General features: G+C 34.1%; 1 protein-coding gene across 3 annotated transcripts; it reads right to left on the bottom strand.

Annotated features, from left to right (window-relative positions):
* Nucleotides 1-545: 545 nt before the first annotated feature.
* On the bottom strand, nt 546-14,225 carry LOC134275328 (IgGFc-binding protein-like). Of its 3 annotated transcripts, none has more exons than XM_062757602.1 (8): nt 14,177-14,225; nt 13,488-13,559; nt 11,521-11,604; nt 7,149-7,235; nt 4,892-4,996; nt 4,631-4,781; nt 3,124-3,195; nt 546-1,886 (listed from the first exon to the last, which is right to left on the bottom strand). In XM_062757602.1, exons 2-8 carry the CDS (start codon nt 13,527-13,529, stop codon nt 604-606), a joined length of 1,824 nt encoding a protein of 607 aa, XP_062613586.1. In that variant the 5' UTR covers nt 13,530-13,559; nt 14,177-14,225; the 3' UTR covers nt 546-603. The 3 variants fall into 3 exon arrangements, with proteins under 3 accessions (XP_062613586.1, XP_062613588.1, XP_062613585.1); XM_062757604.1 differs by lacking the exon at nt 14,177-14,225 and adding an exon at nt 13,831-13,949; XM_062757601.1 differs by lacking the exon at nt 14,177-14,225 and having other exon boundaries at nt 13,488-13,949.
* Nucleotides 14,226-20,931: the final 6,706 nt, after the last annotated feature.

Below are 20,931 nucleotides of genomic sequence, written 5' to 3'. Positions count from 1 at the left end.
AATTGCCCCTAGAACTTCGCCCCACAGGTGTCGGCACTCCAAAAGAGCTGAGGACATCTCATTCTCTGGACGGGGACAATGAAGTAGTGTAAGATACAAGGTATCCTACTAGCTTGGGCTTGTGGGTTAACACTTTAGCTCAATTGGTAGAGCAATGGACTGGCAAGCCAGAGGCCCTTGGTTCAATCCTCAGCAGATCGGCACAAGATTGTCTCTGTTACACATGTAATGTATGTATAAATCTATATCAAGCGAAGTGTCTGTTACTGCGTATAAGCAGCTAACCACCCAATCAAACTGTATTTCAAGCTTATTGAAGAACGTGTGAAAGGCTTAAACATACAAAATGAACCTGTACGTAAACACATACATGAATCAGACAGTCATACATAATGAACATGCAAGAAATAGGAATACACCAAATTATGCCGTCAATTCAATTTATCTACGGATCGACCGTATCAAGAGCAATATTTGAAAATGTATAATTTACATGTTTCAAAAAAGAGATAACAAAATAAAAACAAAACATTAATAATTCATGATTAACTGTTACTTTAAAAAGGACAAGTTTCTAGAAGCAAAGAAAACTAATGTTATTTACTAGTTAGAATTGATACAAATATCAGGTAACACTGCTTTTCCTGCAAATCCATGTCCGTCATTTTTTCTATGACCGTACACAATTAATCCGAAGGAAGCATTATTTGTAGATTTAATTTTTAACATACCTTCCGATATTTGTAAAACCAGTACGACAAATTTGATTTTTCTTAACGTCACGGTAGCGTAGAATTTTCTTTCATTCAAAAAATGTATTATTTCTGTTCCATTCAAAACCAGGTTATAAAGTGATTTTTCTTCGATTATTAAACTGATGTAACTTTCTTTGAAATTTCCAGGAACTTCTACTAGGTAATTATCTGAATACTGCCTTATTCCTGGCATAGCTATCATGTAGGGGTCCCCTGTTGAATCAGATCCCGTAGAAAAACTGGTGACCAAAACGGGATTTTCTGAATCTATCACAACTACATCTTCTTTTAAGAAAGTGATTTGAAGGTATCCGTTGGGTTGGAGTATTTTTTCTGTTATTCTACTCCCTATTTTATATGTAATGCGGGTTTCGAAAGGAGATACTATTTTCAAAACTGTCCCCATTCTATTATAGGTAGGTGGGACTATATACATATTATCCAGCCTGTCAATAGGTGGAAGTTGTTCATCAAGCTTACTGCAAAATCCAGCATTGCTTCGATTTTCGAAAGGTATCTTTTGGCAATGACTCCCGGCAAAAACCGCTACAGGCGATGAAGCATTTATTAACGTCCCAGTCATATCAACCTTGTGCCATATTTGATATGTTTGGAGTTCATTTAGAATAAGAATGAACTCACTTCCATTTCGATAAGTAATTCCATTAATTACCTTTGGCAAATCTGGATCAAAATAAAAACGGATTTTAATTCTGGTTCCATTTGCTGGAGAAGCTATTGCAAATTGAGTATATTGTGAACTGTTGTATGGCCTAGGAGTAGAAATGACGTACGCATTAGATAAAGACTGAATTGGTAAAATTCCAGTGCTATCAGAGGTAGTTTTATAATTGTCAATAATGATGACTGAAACGTCTTTTGAAGCCTCGACGAACACTGCCTTTTCTTCGATTTTGAAATGTAACAGTGAAATCATGTTTGTGACATTTATCTCCTTCAAGTTTGTGGATTGTGTTTCTACTTCGTTGAACAGTTTTGTTGAATCGGAAAACTTCGAAATCAATTTATAATCAAAATCTTCATCTGATAAAATAAATATAGTCTTGCTCTGGTTCCTTGCATTAAGGTGATTGTCAGTAAAACACACCAAAAACTGACGACCTTTGATTCCTGTAATAAATTTGCAATTTTGATAAAATGGACAAAACAACAAAGTTAATATTACAGGGTTTTCAGAAGAATGGTTGAAAATCAGTATTATGTATATATATTATTAATAATTATAATAAGGAAATAAAACGGATCGTTTGGTTGTAATTACATGGTTACCGGTTTGCGGGGGGATGCTTACTGTACATTGCATACATGTATAACTTTACCTTAATTCCAGTGGAACTTAATTTTATGCTCTTTTCACAGCTTCAACATATTTATGTTTGCTATCTTATATCTCTGTTCGTTATCTTCATCTTTTTATTGCACGGAGACAAGAAACGCAATCGTTTTTACGTTAATTGAATGGACTTGTTATTATACGCCCGGATCGATAGATCGAGGGCGTATATGTTTTCGTACCGTCTGTTTGTTTATGTGTATTTAAAAATTATGAATTTTTATCATGATAGTCTAGAATGTGTACGTTATATTGTAAAAACTTTTTTTTTTTAAAAATATCTTTTGTAGTTTTCTGTTCACAGATGTATAAAATAAGCATTGTTTTTCGAATGAAATACTATGAGGCCATAATATTAACGATCTGTCTCTCTGTTGTCAACTTTAACCTTACCCATAACTTTTAAATAGTAAGAAAAAGACTTCATATTTAGTCTGCTTACTCTTCTAATGAAAGAAAAAGTAAAGCTCACATACATACCCCATGCCCTCCCCCCCCCCCCCCCCCCCCCCCCCCCAAAGTCGAAGTGCTGAAATTCCCGGAAAAAATAAAGGAATCGGAATTTTCTGGTAATCTGCTACACATTGTGTCCTAAATATTTGCAAAGTTTTACGAAATTCTGTGCAGCAGTTAATGAGGAGTTGCGCTGACAAAGAAAACCAGGACTGACTAACACCCTGACTGACTGACTGACTGACGGACGGGTCAAAAACATTATACCTCACACAACTTGTTGCGTGGGGTATAATAACCTCTTCCAATTTGTATCAAGTTCAATGACCTTGTGACTTTGACATATATGCTAAAACTAACTTTTTCGAACTTTCGCCATAACTTTTGAACCATAGGAGATAGAAACTCAATATTCTGTATGCATACTCCTCTAATCAAGTTCTTTCAGATGACACCAATGTCAATGCGATTTTCTTGTTACCCTGACTGTGACTTATATGCTAAATATAGATTTTTCGATATTTTTTAGTGTTTCATCTTGTTCTTATTCTGGAAACAAACCTGTTTTTCCTTCTGCAATAAAGTTCATTCCTGTAGTGGGAACATTTGGACAGGTCATTGATTTCTTGTTTTCTACAAAACAAATAGAAGTTATTTCTCATTTATCAATGTTTTTTGTTATACATTTAGCATTGATTTACTCTGTTAAAAAAATATTTTTTCACACAAAACAAATCATTATTCAGAGAATTATATATAAGAATTTTTATCTTAATTAAACCGTAACAGTGCGAATTCAGTTAATAATTCTTTATTTATTTTTTGCCTTTGGGATATTAATCTTTTGTATTTATTTCAATTTTTGAAGTTCTTTGGTCGATACAATGATCTGGTTAGTTTATCATTGATTTATATACTATAAACTGTCGTTTTTAATACTAATCGTTAGGCAGTTTACTACACGCTGACTTGTCGATGGATTTATCCGTTCATAATTTTCTCATCAATTTAAGGAGCATAATGCGGATGTGACCCGTCAGAAGGGATGCTTAATAGCACCAGATTCTATCCGTGTTTAGTCGTCCCAGTTTGGTATGTGCCTGATTTGTATTGTTTAATGGACTGTTGAGCTTGAATACTATTCGTGATCTCTTTTTCAGTAGAAGCTACATGTACATCTAACGAACGTGTAAGGACAGTGAAAATTGTAATAGGTGCATTCGTGCACTTCTTCTGAACTCGTTTACTACAGTTCCTTGCGATTATTGCAAAAAGACCTGGATAGCTCAGATGGTAGAGCACCTGACTGGAGATGCAGGGGTCCCAGGTTCAATTCCCGGTTCAGCCATACATTTTCTACTTTCCTGTTTGGTGCCATTGACCACACCTGGAATTTCAGGTGAAAGTCGTACGTTCTGGCAGGGGGTAAGAAGAATTTGGGTAATGTATTCGATTGCAAAGACAATTTAAGGAAGGAGGGGTGTATTGGTTTTGACAGTAAATATCAGCCTGGATAGCTTAGTTGGCAGAGCACTTGACTTGATATGCAGGGGACTCGGGTTCGATTCCTATTCCAGCCGTACATTTTCTCCTTTCCTATTACACAGATACATGTAATATATACCCGGTACATGTGCAACATGGCTCATCCTAACGGTCGAAAAACACATTTTCCTCGGTTTTATTCAAATATGAATAAACAAAATACCGGGTACGTGTAGGCCACACAAATATAACCTTCAAACAATTAAAATACCAGGGGTAATCTACATTTCCTTATCATGAATATTTTGTAATTTCACTGTTTGGACAGATTTATACGATGAATGTCCAATAAATTCGTGGAGTGAAAAAATATTGGTCATTGCCATCCAAACACTACGATATTTAAAATGGACATATGATACATACAAAAAACCTAAGATGCCTGTATTGGTAAATATTGCCGGGCAAGCAATTGGTGCAACAATAAAATAAATTGGAAACATTCACAATTCTATCTTCCTCTCCAATTTATTTTTTTTAATCTGTTTTAGTAATAAACACATATAATGTGTATATAACGTACTTTTTGGTTGTTCATCTCCATCCCCTGATTGTGTAACTAAGGCAACCGCTAAAATGATAGCAACAACTATAGCTAGCACAGTGACTCCAAAAACAAGTCTCTTTTTTGTCAGAAATCCGATTCCAGTTCCTTCTTCAGAGCTGTCTCTAGACTGTAAAAAAGGTTATTTTAAATTATCTAAGTTTCATATGCAACCTTCGTTTAAATATTAACTATAATTAATTCATCGTTTTCTTGATATGAAATATGACTTTGGTATACCTCAGATGATTTTGTGACTTGCTTCACTACATTTTCGCTTTTTCCATTGTGTAAATCGTCCATCGTGTCATAAGCTTCATTGTCGTTCCCACGGCTGCACCCTTTCTACATAAAAAAATAATAAATCACAAATATTGCTAATTAATAAGACACTGAAGCCCGTTATTCAAATTTCCCACGTTTCTTATATCGTTGATGTCCTGTCGTACACAACAAACTAAATAGTGATACCTCAACAAGAGGCCCATGGGCCTTATATATTCATGCAACAACTTTCTAATGATTGAGTTTGGTTCATGTTTTAAACTAGACACAATGGCATTCATAATTTTGAAAAAGGCACCATTGCTCATCATAACTATACACTTAGCAACTGCTTAGTTTGGTTACTTAATACCCTTAGGCAGGGTAGAGAAAAAAAATGCATTTCAACTACTAGTAATCAGTAATATTCAGCAATAATCAGTAGTGCCCCATACCACACATGAACCTCTGACCCTAGGTCCACAGGAGCAGATTTCATACATTTAATTCATTTTCAGTATAAAGGTAGAGCCCCCCCCCCTCTGTGGTACCCCTGACCCAGGGGCCTTGAAATTCACAGTTCTGGAAGAAGGGCCCTTGCTCATCATAATAGCTATAAAGGTAGTTCATCTGCTTAATACCCAGGAAAGGATAAGAAGATTTTCAAAGATTTAATGTATTTTCACTATTATCAATACAGCCCTGCCCTTACACAAAAATCCTTGACCCTGGGGCCATAATTTTGGAACAGGTATTCTTGCTTATCATAACTATGTACTTTGTTAGTTTATTTAATACCCAGGAGAAGAGAAGATTTTCAAAGAATTATTGCATTTCACTATATAATCAATAGAATCCCTCCCCTCCCCCCAAAGACCAGAACCCCTGACCCTGGGGCCATAAAATTCACAATTTTGGAAGAGGCAATCTTGTTCATCATAACTATGTGCTTAGTTAGTTAATTTTATACCCAGGAGCAGAGAAGAAGATTTTCAAACAATTAATGCATACATGTATTCACTATATAATAAATAGAGCCCCCCCCCCCCTCCAAGACCAAAACTCTCTACCCTGGGACCTTAAATTTCAAAACATTGGAAGAGGCAATCTTGTTCATTATAACTATGTACTTCGTTAGTTTATTTAATACCGAGGAGCAGAGAAGATTTTTAAAGAATTAATGCATTTCACCATATAATCAATAGAATCCCTCCCCTCCCCCCAAAGACCAGAACCCCTGACCCTGGGGCCATAAAATTCACAATTTTGGAAGAGGCAATCTTGCTTATCATAACTATGTGCTTAGTTAATTTTATACCCAGGAGCAGAGAAGAATATTAATGCATACATGTATTCACTATATAATAAATAGAGCCCCCTCCTCCAAGACCAAAACTCTCTACCCTGGGACCTTAAAATTCAAAACATTGGAAGAGGCAATCTTGTTCATCATAACTATGTGCTTAGTTTATTTGATACTCAGGAGCAGAGAAAAAGATTTTCAAACAATTAATGCATATTCACTATATAATCAATAGAGTCCCGCCCTAACACAAGAACCCCTGACCCTGGTGCCTTAAAATTCAAAATTCTAAAAAAGGTATCCTTGCTCTTCATAACAATTAGCTTAGTTTGTTAATTTAATATCCAGGAGCAGAGAAGAAGATTTTCAGAGAATTAACGTCTTTTCATTATATAATTAATAGATCCCCGCCCTAACACCAGAACCCCTGACCCTGGGGCCATAAAATTCACAACTTTGGAAGAGGCGTTCTTGCTCATTATAACTATGTGCTTAGTAAGTTTATCTAATACCAAGAAGCAGAGAAGATTTTAAAGGAAATAATGCTTTTTTACTATATGATCTATATAGCCCCACCCTAAGACCAGAACCCCTGACCCTGGGGCCATGAATTTCACAATGTTGATAGAGGACTCAATGCTCATTATCATCATGCCAACAGTTTGACTGCTAGATGTCCAGGAGTAAAAATGAAGGTTTTAAAATATTGCATTAATTTTGGTGATTTTGGCCCCACCCCTCAGGCCCCAGGGAAGCAGGGGCCATGAATTTCACAATTTTTGTTCCCCTTAACCCATAGATGCTATTTGCCAAATATATATAAAAATATATTAACGCACGACGAACCACGCATTATTACAGCTGTAAAAACAGATATAGGTCACCTGAAATACCTAATAAAAAAAATATAGCCTTTTTTCACCGGTTTACCTCAAAGTCATAGTCAGATCCAACGTCTATTCCTCCGCTTTGTCGGCTAACGATGCTGGAGTAGAGATTATCTGGTTGATCGTCATCCTAAAAAAAGAACAATTCAATCTGATATATGTAGTACGAATGATACAATAAAACGATTTATCATACTCTTGCATTTTAAATAATAATGCTCATCAGATATTCGAGTTTTTTTGGTATATATTTTTTTTCGTTCATTTAAAATATGAAATTTAATCTAGAAGTAAATGTAACCTGAAAGGTTAACTTTCTTAAAGAACTACGAACTCTACTCTTGATTCCTGCCTCCATTTGCACCCTTGAAATTCAATATTAATGAGGATTTGGCCATAAAATTTTTGTTCAATACAAAAAAAAAGTTTAATGTTGATTGATTAATCATTTTCGTTCCAGCGCTAAATAGTATATTATAAATTATTATAAATAATTCTAGCTCTAAACTAGAACTGTCCAAAAGGGACAAAATACCCCCGCTGGGTTTTTTTAGAGGTGCCAAAGTATGAATATTTTTTGGATTTAAGAGAAGAGAGAAATGCTAAGACATTTCTAGTGCAAATGTACATGTAATTGCTCATTATATTTTTTATGAGAGAAACAAAGGTTCAGCCTAATAAGAAAAAGATAAAGATACAGACCAGACACGACTTAGGATTTTTTTCTGTCAGTGACCTTGAACGTGCATAAATGACCTTAGTTTAAAGGCGTGACACAACCACAGGTCAAAGGCAATCTTTGTGTAAAATGGGAACTCACCACGTTTATCCATAAGACACATATGGACCAGACATGAATTATGATTTTCTTTCTGTCTGTTACCTTGAATTTGCACAAGTGACCTTGAGTCAAAGTTATGACACACTCTCAGGTCATTAGCAATCTTTGAGTAAATGATGAACCCTCAAAGTTTATCCATAAGAAAGATATGGACCAGGCAAAAATTATGACCTTTTTCCTTTCGGTGAACTTAAACTTGCACAAATGACCTTCGGTGAAGGACATGACACATCCTCAAGACATAAAAATCTTTGTATAAAACAAGAACTTACAAAGTTTTTCCATAAGAAAGATATGTACCACACATGAATTATGAACTTTTCCTTTTAATGACCTTGAACTTGCAAAGATGACCTTGAAACAAGATCATGACACACCCTTAGGTCATGTGGAAACTTTGTGTGAAATAAGAACTTACCAAGTTTATCCATAAGCAAAATATAGACCGTACACGAGTTATGAAATTTTTCTTTCAGTGACCTTGAACTCAAATGACCTTAGTTCAAGGTCATTACACACCCTCAGGTCTTAAGTCATCTTTGTGTGAAGTTTTAGATTCAAGTTTTTCCATAATAAAAATATGCACCAAACATGAATTATAACATTTTTCTTTTAGTGACCTTGAACTTGCACAGATGACCTTGGGACAAGGTCATAACACACTTAGGTCATGAGATATCTTTGTGTGAAAAAAGAACTTACCAAGATTATCACTATGAAAGATATGGACAGGACACAATTTATGAAATTTTTCTTCCAGTGACCTTGAACTTCCACAAATGACCTCTGATTAAGGTCCTGATACACCCTTAGGTTATGAACAATCTTTGTGTGAAGTAATAGATTCTAATGTCCCTCAGTAAGAAAGATATGGACTGGACACGTTTGCACAGACAGACAAACGGACAAGCTTATTCCTATATACCCCCACAAACTTCGTTTGCGGGGGTATAAAAAGCGGGTGGACGATATTTTTGATTGAAATCGAACTTTCAAGTATCACCATATATTCTGAAATAGTCTTAAAAAGGATAAAATGTATCTTCTTTATCTTTTACGCAATAAAAAACTATAAATCAATAAAATACAATTATTTAGTTGTATATCGCTTTTAAATTGGTGAAAAATAAGCATTTTTGTCGTTTAAGGTCCATTAACATATGTTCCCCCCCGCAAAACACATAAAGCTTTGGCATAATTCGTAAAATGACAGCCCATATTTCCTGTTATAAGGAATTTTTGTTTCACGTGGGGAAAGATGTTTTAAAAATATCCGTTTTCCGATGACTTCTATTATAAGAGTGAAAAACACACGTTTTACAACCAAAAGGAGTTACCTCTCATTGTCTTCCCAAATTTGTAACTTTTTATGAGAATTCATATTAATATGTATAAAAATTTCAAAATCATTCGAATATATGTAATGGATATATGCCGAATACTGTTCTATATGTAAAATTATCAGACTGTTTGAGGCCCGTTAGGGCCGAAAACTGTCTGATAATTTTACATATATAATAGTATGAGGCATATATCTTACTTAAAACATTGCCATTTAAATGTCCAAAAGTTACCTGGAGGAGTCCGATAATAACACAATGGGAGTTTATGCATCCATTGTTTTTACCCGTCTGATAAGTAGATAAAAGAAATGAGACAGTAAAAAAAGTGAGTGAACTCTTGTTTCATTTCATTCATTCTATGGCAGCCGTTTAGTTTAACAGGACAGGGGTCCGGTGGTGAAAGATTTTTTTGGGGAGCAATTTTATTTATGATGTGCATAAATTGACATTAATACCTACATAATTTTGGGTGATATTCTAACCATCACCATGGAAAGTAAAAATGCGGATTTTTACCCTGAAGTGTTAGTTTAGATTCTGAGGTTTAAAAGAGTGGCCATCGGGGAATAAACATAAAATAAGGAGATTTGCAGACTTTTTTGCAAAAATGGATTTAAATTCGCTTATTCAAAGTGCTGTATCAAAAATTCTTTTAAAGAGTGGAAAGTATTAATTTTGTTGAAGGTTTAAACTTGGATTTTTTTTCATGGATTTGCTATTTTGTAGCAATTCAATTGCCTTGCGTTTGCTTTCCCTGAATTGTTTTCCTAACATTTTTATTGGGGGTTTCTAAAATATTTAACCTTAATTTCACTCTTCTTTTTGTTTTTTTAAATACCGTCCGATTTTGTTATCATTGCCGTCCGATAATATATTATCAGACTGGTAATTATTATTATCGGACGGCTACAGGTAAATTTTTAGACTGCAAGAACAAAAGCATGACGTCACAGCAATGTTTTAATAACTTTTAGAAATTGACTTCAGTTGAAGGTAGGCGGAAGAACAATACTATCGTTCGCACTTCTTTAAGATTATCAAAAATACTTTATTTTATATAATAATTCTTCTGCTGCCGATAGCTTGAGAGAGCGTGTCTGATTATGATTAATTTTTATGCCCCCCGTAAACGAAGTTTCGGGGGAATATAGTTTTTGTCTTGTTCTTCCGTCTGTCTGTCTCTGTTTGTCCGCGAAAACTTGAACCTTGCCCATAACTTTTGATTTAGTTGAGCTATGACTTTCTTATTTCACCTGTGTATTCCTTGTGAAAAGACCTTTCTTTGGATACCACAAAATTTGACTTTTTGATCCATTTTTACACAAAACTTCCAAACTTTTATTTTTGCCATATCTTTTGAACAGTAGATACTAAGACATTTATACTTCACATACGTATCCTTTGTGGAAAGACCGTTCATTAGATACCATCAATCTTGACCTTGGATATTTTCGTACTTATGAAGAAACATTAACCTTGGCCATAACTCTTGAACGTTAAGGGTTAATGATCTTATACATCACATATGTACATGTAATCCTTGTGAGAAGACCCTTCATTGGATACAAAGAACTTTGACCTTTAGACCTTGGAGTTCGACTTACTTTTGAAAAACAAGCATTGACCATAACTTTTGTAGGGTTGGGGCTAATTGTGACAAGACCTTTCATTTGATATCAAGAATTTTTACCCTTTGACCTTGACCTTTGAGTTTGACCAACGTTTTAAATTTTTAACCCTGGTCATAACTTTCGAAGGGTTAGAGCTAGGGCTTCCATACTTCAGATATGTATTTTTTGTGGCAAGACCTTTTATCGGATATCAATAACCTTGACCTTTTGACCTTGGAGATTTCTGTACTTATGAAATAACTTTAACCTTGGCCTACTTTCATATTTTCGAATTGTGTTTCCATTGAGAATACCCTACTTTGGGTACCAAAGTCACCATATGCCAGTGAAGGTCTTTACTCGCCACTGGGGCCATTTAGCAATAAAGGTTCTTTATCATGCCAAGGTCTACATGTATCGTGACACGAGGCCTCTGTTTTTTTTTTTTAGGTCCAAATTGCTTACAATTTTCACTCAAAGGAGCTGAGCAGTTAGTGAAGGAAAAAGTTGCTTCCATTTTATTTTAGATCGGTCGCGGCTTTGAATAGTACAAATGAATTTCCGATCACAAAGCGAGTGCTTTCAATTGCCAATAAACGGAAATGTATAAATGTTACCGACCAAACAAACATAATCAGACCCGGCCTCTGTGCCTCTGCTATGTCTGTCCAAACAGCTCACATAGGTATTGGATGGCCGATTTGCCTAAAATTTAAATTGTAATACATATTTGTTAAAACAAATACCGTATAAGTGGAATTTTTAGCGAAAGGCATATTTAGCGGTATGTCCTTAAATCTGGTATTTTATTTTTAGCAAAATGTAATTTTAGCGATTTTAAAATGCTCACTAAAGAACCTATTACAAATTAAACGCAATACATTTTTAAGTGGTAGTCAATTTTAGCGATCACAGCAATCTCGCTTATAATGCCAAAATTAAGGGACCAGGCAAAATTTATCACAATGATGGGACCAGTACAAAACAAAATTCTCATTTCAAAAAAGTACGTGTCCCATGACACTCGTATTAAAATAAATATCTGTCCCATGCCTTCAGACTTATAAAAAAGTCACCGTCCCATGGTTACCCCCGATACATCTTGATTTAAGGAGATTATTGCAACAAAAACTTAAGATTTTTTTTCAGAATACAGATATTTTAAACATCGATATTGTTCATTTTCATATTCCTTGTTAGCAGTGCTTGTCACTTTGTAATATTTTCCATTAACTGAATATATTCATGTTGCTTTCAGCCTTCGTTTGAGTTTTAAAGATATGACCTTTTAAAAAGAATATTTTTGTTGGAAAAAAATAACATTTTTCAATTTAATAAATATTTCTCTTGGATAAGGTACTGTAAATAATTGGGAAAAAAGTTTGTGTCTCATGGGTATTTAATGGTAAAAATGTTTTAGACCCATCGTTTTCTTCGATGAAAAAACTCATTGTCCCATGCCTATTTGTACCGGTCCCATCATTGTGATAAATTTTGCCTGGTCCCTAAATCCTCGCTAAAAATTCTACTTATACGGTGTATTTATCAATGTTCATCACAGGGTATGTAAAGGAGAATTTTAACCACACTTTAAATAGATATAAAGCCATTGCCTGCTGCCCAGTCTCACTTTTAATTGTGAATAAAATTTTGTATAAATGAATAAGATAATGAACAATCCATTCTCGTAAAAGCTTGTTGATCTTCAGTTTCAACTATTTCCATATTACGAAATACTTTACGAAGTATAGAATCAAAATGAATGGAAATAAAGAAATTGGTAGGAGCTATTCACCTATTGTCCTCGAGAAGTCGTTTCTGTCCTTATCTAATGGGTGCATTATGATTTCGTCTCTTCAAAAAGACCACTTTGTATTATCTTTAAGTTAACATTTAAAAGGGACATACTTGAGGTATCCTCCAAGTTTTTTTTTTAAAGAGTCGAAGCATTATTAAATAATATTTTTGAAAGTTTGCCATTGAGAAATACTGTCCCATTGCCTTTGCAAAGCTTTGCTCTCGAATGCACTAGAAAGGTATAATAACAGTTTAACGGTGTTTATAAAATAACAGACTTTCAACAACAGATCTCAATTATCCGTAATAACGCATTTTTAATAGGAAATGTGTTCCAAGTAAACTTAAATTTTATTCTTAAGAAAGATACAGAAAATTTATACTATAATTACATGTATAGACAATCCAAATAAAATATCAAAATCGTTAAAAAAAAATCCTTGAAAACGTCAGATATTTCGGACTAACAGGGCTGTGTCACTGTGCGAATGTTTCCGCCACAAAATCCGTTGTACAATGCAGATTTAAAGAGATATAAAATGAGCTTTTTCATGGTGAAGGGTTTTGTAATACAAATCAAGCGTGCAGATTATTTAAAACGAAATTACGTTAAGGAGGGTGCATTTAACTTATTTATCAGGACGGAACGGCGAAATGTGCAGTACTTAGGAAAAGGAGAAAATATGACACAAAATGCATACACATTGCGTGTACAATTAATATTGAAACTGACATTGATACTATGTGAATAAGGATAAATATACGTTTACAAACAAGTATTATACATGTACCTCATTTAGATTAATGTCTTGAAGATGTATTCCCCCGGACATTTTGAAAAATCGTGATGTGGAAACCAGCAACTGCAAATTAAATTATAGCATACCATATCACTATAATATCATCTGCAATTCTATTACTTTTAGCCAATTTGTCAAATTATCTAGCTTTCACTCTGGCCTAACTTTTTACGTTTCCTTTGTTTAAGTCAGATATCATTTTTTGAAATGGGGTTAATAATTTCAGGCAACTTTTTCCTAATATTTTTATTAGCATCGTTTAAGAACAGCAAACACCAGCTGAGACACGCGATATCCGAAGAAACCGCCTTCGCGAAAATCAGTGGATTCTTACCTGCCAAGAAGCTTTAGCTATCAACTCCAGCTGAGCTCTTGCTCAAAGTTTCTTTGAGCAAATGCTCCTTCACTGTTTCGCCTGGGGACCAAACCTCCTCGCAGTGACAATGATAAATAATGTTTAATTCAAAGCGGACATTTAAGTTTTGAAATCAAATCCTTTTGTCGTTTGTTTTCATTTATCTGAAATTCAAAATTTGAGAGACTACTAAACTGGCCCTGGTTTAAAGCAGATTAACGTTTTTTCCCCTCCCATACCATATATTGGAAAAAAAGGTTAAAAATCTTCTTTAGTATTTATATGAAATTATCATTTGCGGAATGACGTATATTAATCAACTTACCAACAAGCTGCAACGTTAGTTCCAGGGAGTGCACTTCTAGTAAGTTTAAAGGTAAGCAAGGCAATGCTCCTTTATTACAACAATATACTTTACATTTTTTCAATAGTTTTCTATAAATATCTTACAAAAATTGCCTTACCCTTTAAAAAACCGGGGCATTTGAAATATCGGATAACATTGCATTATTCTCTTTTAATATTTCAGCCGGTTATTATGTTTTAACGTGGCTTTACTGTTGTTACCTTGATATATTATAACGAACATATCTAATCTACCACAAAAGTAATTTGCTTAGTCAAAGTCTTTTTAGAGGTAATAAAAACTGTTCATATTATTTAAAGCTCTGATGCATCGCTTGTAAAGTTTCGGTAAGGAATAGGTGGCAAATGTTTCTTTAATTTGAGTCAGCTTCATTATTTGCAAACAAAGATGGATGAATTATTTGTTTTGATGATGATCAAGAAAGGTACTAGATAACATTTCCTCTTTTTTGGGAAAAAAATGTACTATTTGATGATAAGAGTGTCAGTAGTCTACTGTAAAACAATTCAATGAAATACAAGTAAAATTGATACAAAGCATCAACTCCGCCGCAAACAAGATTTAGCATTTCAAAAATTACTTTCATAATTTTAAAAGCATCCTTGCAGAGAAAGCACAAGATATTCAAGGCTGAAATATCGATCATTTTTATTTCAGACTGTCTTCAAATCAAAATAAATAATTAAAAAAATTGATAAATAAATAGAAGTTTTAGTGCATTTGCTAATTAAATGGATTCATCGATGTAATATAATATAATAGTAAATTACAAATTATAAGAATTTAACAAATTTCAAAATGAAGATGTATGTCTCTCAAGATGAAGTATGAGCTGATACCCAGAGGCCCGTTTCATCAAAAGTCGTACATTTAAGCCTTAACTTAGGTGTATAGTTGGGCTCAATTTGCGTTTCAGCGAATGGCGGAAGTCTAGTCGTAAACGATACGCTTATTCGCAGGACTAAGTCCTTGACAACGCGGCATTGCACATGATGCGAAAAAATCATAAACATTGTCCATGTTTAACATGTTTATAGTACATGAATACACAGTATAAAAAGCTAATTTATAGTTTAATCAAACTTGCTCTGATTAAAAGGAAACATGCCTTAATTTATAGAGATCTTGAAGGTGACATATATCGTATAAGAAATAAATTTTACTTTAACATTTTCTCATTTCAGTATTATTTAAAGAGAAAGGAAGAAAATGAATATTCATGTATAAATCAGAATTTAATGTAATTATTATTTAGTTTGTAATATTATTTACAGCCCCCCCCTCCCTCCGAAATTAATACAAATTTATATTGCATCACCGTTGATCAAGCAACTAATGTTTCGATATTTCAAATAAAATGAAGTTTGAGACAAATAAGATATTATGGCTTTTTCTTACATGAATAATGTATTTAAAAAATGCAAGCCATTCAGCCATTTTGAGTCAAGAACTTTATTTTTACGCATGATTACCAATACTCTAGGATTCGTGTAAGTCATTCCTCTTTCTATTAAAATCGTTCGACAACCAGATGATCCATGTTCTGCATAAAGTTTGATATACTAGTAAAATAAAAAAAAATTACTTGACTTGTATAATAATGAGAAATCCTTTATTATCAGCAAACTTCTACTTGCTCTTACACTAGTATGCAGAGACAGAGAGAGAGAGAAATGTAATAAGGCAAACATAGTTTATAATGCCGTTAAAATATTGATTTTTAAATCAAAGAAGTGAAGTCGAGCTCCCAGCGGAAGGTGATAATATTAACATGAAAGTAAATGTGCGAGATGAGCCAAACGTACGAGAGGAGTCCACAGCACCTATCAATAAACGGGCTAGAACTGGAAAGAATTAAGGTAAACAATCACTGTGTAGAGACGCACTAGCCTTATAAGGTTAAGCGCGTAACCCTAGTTAAGATGGCGACAAGCTAATACGCTTCAATTTTTCATGAATAAATATCGGTGAATTCTAATGATAAATCTCCAACATATATTAGCGAACTTATCGAACCGTACATACATGTACCTTTACGCTCAGAATCTCAAACCTTTTGGTGGTTACGTCAACAAGAACATGCCTAGAGTGCGCTCAATGAAAAAAGGTGAAGAAAAAGAACAATGATCTAAAAATCTGTCGACAGCCAGGGTATAAAACACGGATCCATGGAAAATCCAGAAGTAGGATCAAATGCCTAGGAGGAGTAAACCTCCATCGAAATAGAATCTTTTCAGGTCCTGATAACCAATAACAAGCAAAATGACATATTTTACAAATACTTTACCCTAGTCACCCAAAGAACTCTTCACCCTAGTCAAAACTTTACCCTAATCATGTTTAAATTTTGTACCCGCAATCTGGCTTCAATCAGCGCATGTCATGCCAACTTTTCGCAATAATTATGTTCTACTATATCAAATATTTCAATTGTAACAACATTTATAATGTAAGTCTGTAAAACTCTGAAACCAAGTGCAAAAATGATCGAAGTGTATTTGCCTGTCGCCATCTTGGACTAGGGTAACGCACTTTACCCTAGTACGTTTTCTACACAGTGAACTATGAAATACAAATACCGTGTAACCAATTTAATTAACCTATATGAACACGATTTAATTATAAAAAAATGTATACTTTAATATATATAAAGGGAAAGAGGATATCAACTCTTCGGATGTGACCATGAATGAACTTGTCAGTATAAAAAAAAATGAGGAGAAATATTGAAGAAAAACGATTGACGACTGAAGAACGAAAGGCAACCACTCTTGAGCGCATCGCATTAGCACTTAAGCAAGAATTCCTCCTAGGTCATCAAAGGAGTAGGAAATAAGCTTCTTGGTTTTTACCACAGGCCTTTGGATCGCTTAAAAAATTTGCGTGGGTTAATTCTCATAAAATTTTGAAAAGAAATAGATTTCAGGTTATAAATTCCTTTAAATGTTTTTGTAAATTAAACTCTCCCTCACATAGGCGTCGAAAGCAAATTTAAAGGCGGGGAGGGGGCTTAACCAACGAAAAAAGGTAATCCTAATTTTCGATGCCTGTATTATGTCTATCTTTGCAAAAAAATGCACCCCCCCCCCCGGGGTTCCGACGCCTATGTCTTATATATATATAAAAAAAAACTTCAACGCTAAAGCAAATCTTTACCGAGTGAATATCATTTATTTAAAAAAAATTACCATTATGAATAATGCTACTGTCTGATGATCGGGAAATTCCATGTAGATCTCCTGACTCGGAGAATTAATCTGCTTTCGACAGGTATATATCTGAGCGTCACAAGCACCTGCATATAAATATACCTGCTGCACTGTTGTTTAATAATATGTACATATCTCTATGATTTATAAGTAAATGACGATGTTGTCAACAATACTTTTATTCAACAAACAAAGAAACGTCATTACTTTGAAATTATATAGCTGCAGATATACACATTTGTATGTGCAGAAAAAAATACTTTTAAGTGTAAATTGTCTTTTACCGGTATTTGAAATGAAGTGTAAAGTCAAACAATTTACCTGCGTATAAGTTGGTATAACACGTGTTCTTCTTGTTTTCCTATCAACAATTGGTTCGATCAACATTGTTGACAATGTTAATTATGACGTGTCGGGGAAACCTATACCTCTCATTTAGGTCTATATCACCTAAAGTTTCCAAGACATTACTGCGGTCTCGAAGAAGGACGATTTCGTTTTCTAACCAGTAACACTGTCGCCATATTTTAAGTTTACGCCCAAACTTACGCCTACCTATAAGCAGACTTAAAATTTTGGCCCAACTTTAGTCCGGTGTAAAGATACGATCTTTAATGAGAGGCAAATTTTTCTGCTAGTTCAGACTACGCCGGTGTAGCGCTACGACTAGGCGTACGACCTTTGATGAAACGGGCCCCAGGATCTTTGTCATGTGATAACGGCCACGGTTTCTGCAGAGTTGGCCATGCTGCAAGTGCGGTGGAAAATGTAAAAACAAAATATCTTTGTGTCATTTGCAACTTATTCATAGTAATTTTTACGAGCTGAATAACTTTCATTTTTTTAATTCATTATGCACTTTTACCATGTCAAAGACGAGATATATTAAACCGTAACGCTCCTTCGTATGTTGATAATTGCCACATCTTCCATTCAAGAATGGTTGCAAAAAAATAACCGAAAGTCTCTGTCGAGACTGAAGCTCTACTGGTTTGTACTTATAGCAATGGAAGAGAAAATAAAATACTTGGGAATTGAAACTTTAAAACAGCAATAAAAAGAACAATGATCCTTGATTAAACCTCTTTATATTCTTGGTGTAGTCTACTTGCATGCCACATTATATTATAATCAGACTAAAACTGCATTTGTAGCATTTTGAGAGTATTTAACAGAAATTTGTATTTAAGTAACCAAGGCATATTCATCGAATTCATAAACCTAGATACAGAATTGTGTATCTTAATGTAGTCTACTTGTGTGACAAGTTATATTGAAATCAGACTAAAACTGTCAGAGGATTAGCATTTGAAAGAATTTCACAGAAATTTCTATTTTTTGTAACTTCGACAACACCGTTCATCGAAATCAAAAACCGATGTATATAGAATTTTGTTTCTTGGTGTACTTGTGTGACAAGTTATATTGAAATCAGACCAAAATTGTAGAGACAATTTTTCAGAATTTTCTATTTTTAGTAACCATGGCAACAGTTTAGGGCTGGGTATTGACCAGAAATTTCGTATTGCGATGTTTTTAACTGTATTGCGATATGTATTGCAATATTTCCAACGTTACTAAAATGGCATTTTCTTATGAAATAAACTTTAACTTACATGAAGAACAAACATAATTATGACGAGTTAGCAAAAGCGAAAAAAAATTGTTGATTTTATTAAAGCTATGTTCTGGAATTGACATCCATAAAATAGCGTTTTTCTTACTGTTTGGCTTATTAACAACTCTTCTTATATTTATTTTTATATTTAATGATAAAATTCCTGAGTTTAAACATTTTGCCGATATATCGATATTACAAACAAGCTAATTCAGAGAATTCGTGTCCCCCGCTTAGGGAAAAAGTCGGATCCCCCTGACTGAATTTGTAGAATTAGTAAATGTATACATGTATACTGTAGCAAATAAAATACATGTATGTCAATATGCATATAAAGATTTGATTGCTTATTCTTTATTATGTGTATAGAAGATTCTTTTTATATGGTATATTTATCACATTGTAATGATGATTTTTTAACCTCATAAATTTTTCATTTCACATGCTGAATACTATCATTTAGTAAAAAAAGGAAAGAAAAGTATTTTTAAAAAAAAGAAAAAAGAAAGGATCGACCGAGATTCGATCCTGGGACCTCTCACATGTGTAGCGAGAGACATAACCACTAGACCACGGAATCGCTTTAGACGGTGTCAAGTATATGCAGAACTGAAGTCACATACTTGTATATATTTATGTTCGGTATTCTCAAAATTTTACACAATCCATGGTGTTTGATTTATTTAGCCTTTATTAAACAGTTCTAATAGATGTAATAAGAACATAAAGTCCGCCGAGAACCTGTTTTATACGCAATAACTCTCCTCATGCCCCTGCGCTAAAAATAGCGGCATGTAATACTATAAATACTAATAAAACAAACGGGGCGGGGCACTTTGAGAGGGGCGGGAGAGGTCCTAGAGAGTTTTGGTATAAAATTACATTGCATAAGCTCAAAATCTTCTTGAAATATCGCCCGGAAATGATAGTGTTACACACAGACAGAATGTATAAATTTACGACCGTGAACTTTGACCTTTTGACCTCAAAATCAATAGGGATCTTCATTCGGCCACAGGGAGTTGTTATGTAAAATTTCATTGCAATAGCTCAAATGGTTTTAGAGATATCGTGTGGAAACAAAAGTGTTTTAACAGACAGAATTTGCATATTTATGACCTTGACCTTTGGACCTCAAAATCATAGGGGTCTTCTTTAGTCCATAGGGAGTTGCTATGCTAAATTTCATTGCAAAAGCTCAAAGGGTTCTCGAGATATCGTGTGGAAACGAAACCGTTACAGACAGACAGAAAGACGGACGGACGGACGGACAAACCCAAATTAATATCCCCCACTTTTCAAGCGGGGGACAAAAAGTTTTGCAATACGATATTATTTGTCATTATATTGCAAAATACCGAAATACCGATATTTTTGCCCAGCCCAAGGCAACACCGTTCATCGAAATCAAAAACCGATATACAGAATTATGTACCTTTTTATAGTCTACTTGTGTGCCAAGTTATATTGAAATTAGACTAAAACTGTAGGAGGAGTAGCATTTTGAAACAATTTCAAAGAAATTTCTATTTTTAGTGCCCATGACAACACAGTTCATTGATTTCAAAAACCGATATACAGAATTGTCTATCGTAGTGTAGTCTACTTGTGTGCCAAATATTATTGAAATCAGACCAAAACTGTAGGAGGAGTAGCATTTTGAAAAATTGTTTACAGACGGACGGACGCATTACTATTGCATAAGCTATTTTGGTCTCTGACCAGTAGAGCTAAAAAAAAAATACCACAAGAATATTGTACAAAATGAAAAGCATGAAATTCCTGACACGCGAACACTTCGTATGAATATAACGGACCATCCTAATTAATTATAAGCAACACATAATGATATTCTTATAACGTTTTAATTGATGATCATTTTTATT

The sequence above is a fragment of the Saccostrea cucullata genome, unplaced genomic scaffold, assembly GCF_032062105.1.
Source record: "Saccostrea cucullata isolate Sc308-1 unplaced genomic scaffold, CSIRO_AGI_Scuc_v1 ctg660, whole genome shotgun sequence".
NCBI classification, from domain to species: Eukaryota; Metazoa; Mollusca; class Bivalvia; order Ostreida; family Ostreidae; genus Saccostrea; species Saccostrea cuccullata.
This window is presented reverse-complemented; position numbering and strand designations above follow the sequence as displayed.